Genomic DNA, 1,408 nt, shown 5'->3' with positions numbered 1-1,408 from the left:
CTGATTGGGCAGAAAAGGTCTCAGTGAAATGAAAAGCAATGAAAGAGGTCTAAGGTAAGAGATGAGAAGATTTATCGTAAGGGACATGATTTAACATAACGTGCCAGGGACAGCTTGGTTTGCATGGTTTTGTACAGAGAGGAGAATGCCTAGGTGTGCCAGCCTTCCCAACAGGAGGTTAGGATTAAATGCCAATTTTAGTACCAGTCTGCTTCGTGACTTTTTCCCCTCAGGCGATACCATTAATATAGGGATCTCCCAGTGAGGAATGCCTCCCATCAGTGCCAATCAGTGCCTTCTCTGGGACTTACAGTTTAGAGAGCTGCATGGGGGTAGAGGAGATAGGGTCTGAGAGGACCAGACAGCCAGTGAGGGTCTGACTCTGAGGCTGGCTCTCTATGCACTCCTCCATACTGCTTCTTTGCTTGTATGACTTTGAACAGATCTGTACAAAAGTGTCAAGAAGACCATTCCAATACCTCCACCTTCTCATACATGCAAGGGCTTAGGAGAAAATATTTTCCATGATGTGGTTCCTTCCCCACCCCCCATGCTAGGCTAATTTTAATTGTTAATTTGCCTTTCCCAAACCAGTCAGCTACATGGGTATGTTTCCCAGGAAGTTAAATATACACCTGCTTAGGCCAGAAACAGTTTTCTATGGAGTAGTTAGGATGGGGCAGGAGGCCAGAATATTAAGTAGGAGGCAAAAACACTAGGTTTGGAGTCAGGAAGACCCAAGTTCAAATGTGGCCCCAGATGTGTACTAGCTGTGTGATCCTGGGCAAATCACTTAAGCTCTCTTAATCCATTGGAAAAGGAAAGGGCAAACCACTTAATATCTTTGCCAAGAAAACCCCATGGACAGTATGGTGCACAGGGTCACAAGGAGTCAGGTACAACTGAACCACAAGAACAATAGGAGCCAGGGACAGGGTTGGAAGGCTTAGGTAGAGGAGGACCAGGAGGGGAGTGCTGCCTGTCTCACCTGGTAGGTCCCGTTGACAAAGTGCACAGGGAGGCTGAAGGGCAGGGAGTGGTGGTAGGGGTTGCGCAGTAGGATGGATGCTACTTCCATGCGAGATGGCTTGGCTTCCCGTTCCCCAGCCTCCAGGGTCCGTTCCACGGCTCGCTGGCAGTAGGTAGCATATTGGCCAGCTTCGCTTCTAAACAGAAAAGCGAGAGGGGACCACTGGAGATCACATTCTTGCCTGTCACGTTGGAGTTTAAATGGTATCGCATCATGACTATGCTGCCTGCAGACCTGGACAGGTGTATCGGCCTTGAGATGTGCAACTCCTCATGGTCTTTCACCTCCCCCCCTCCGTATTCAATATGTTGCCAAGGCCTGTCTATTTACCTTCATAGCATCTCTTGCCTAGAACCCCTTCAGTGGCCTGCTGGTTGG

At 48.9% G+C, this 1,408-nt stretch overlaps 1 protein-coding gene across 1 annotated transcript in view; it reads right to left on the bottom strand.

Moving 5' to 3' along the window:
* Positions 1–1,408, bottom strand: part of PLEKHH1 (pleckstrin homology, MyTH4 and FERM domain containing H1) — a 56,590-nt gene that overhangs the window by 8,834 nt on the left and 46,348 nt on the right. The window contains exon 20 of the mRNA XM_036735304.1: positions 989–1,166. Coding sequence (XP_036591199.1) covers positions 989–1,166 — 178 coding nt within the window. The remainder of the gene's footprint in view (positions 1–988; positions 1,167–1,408) is intronic.

This window comes from Trichosurus vulpecula, chromosome 8, assembly GCF_011100635.1.
Source record: "Trichosurus vulpecula isolate mTriVul1 chromosome 8, mTriVul1.pri, whole genome shotgun sequence".
Classification (NCBI taxonomy): domain Eukaryota; kingdom Metazoa; phylum Chordata; class Mammalia; order Diprotodontia; family Phalangeridae; genus Trichosurus; species Trichosurus vulpecula.
Note: the sequence above shows the minus strand (reverse complement) of the source record. Positions and strands in the feature narration are given on the sequence as shown.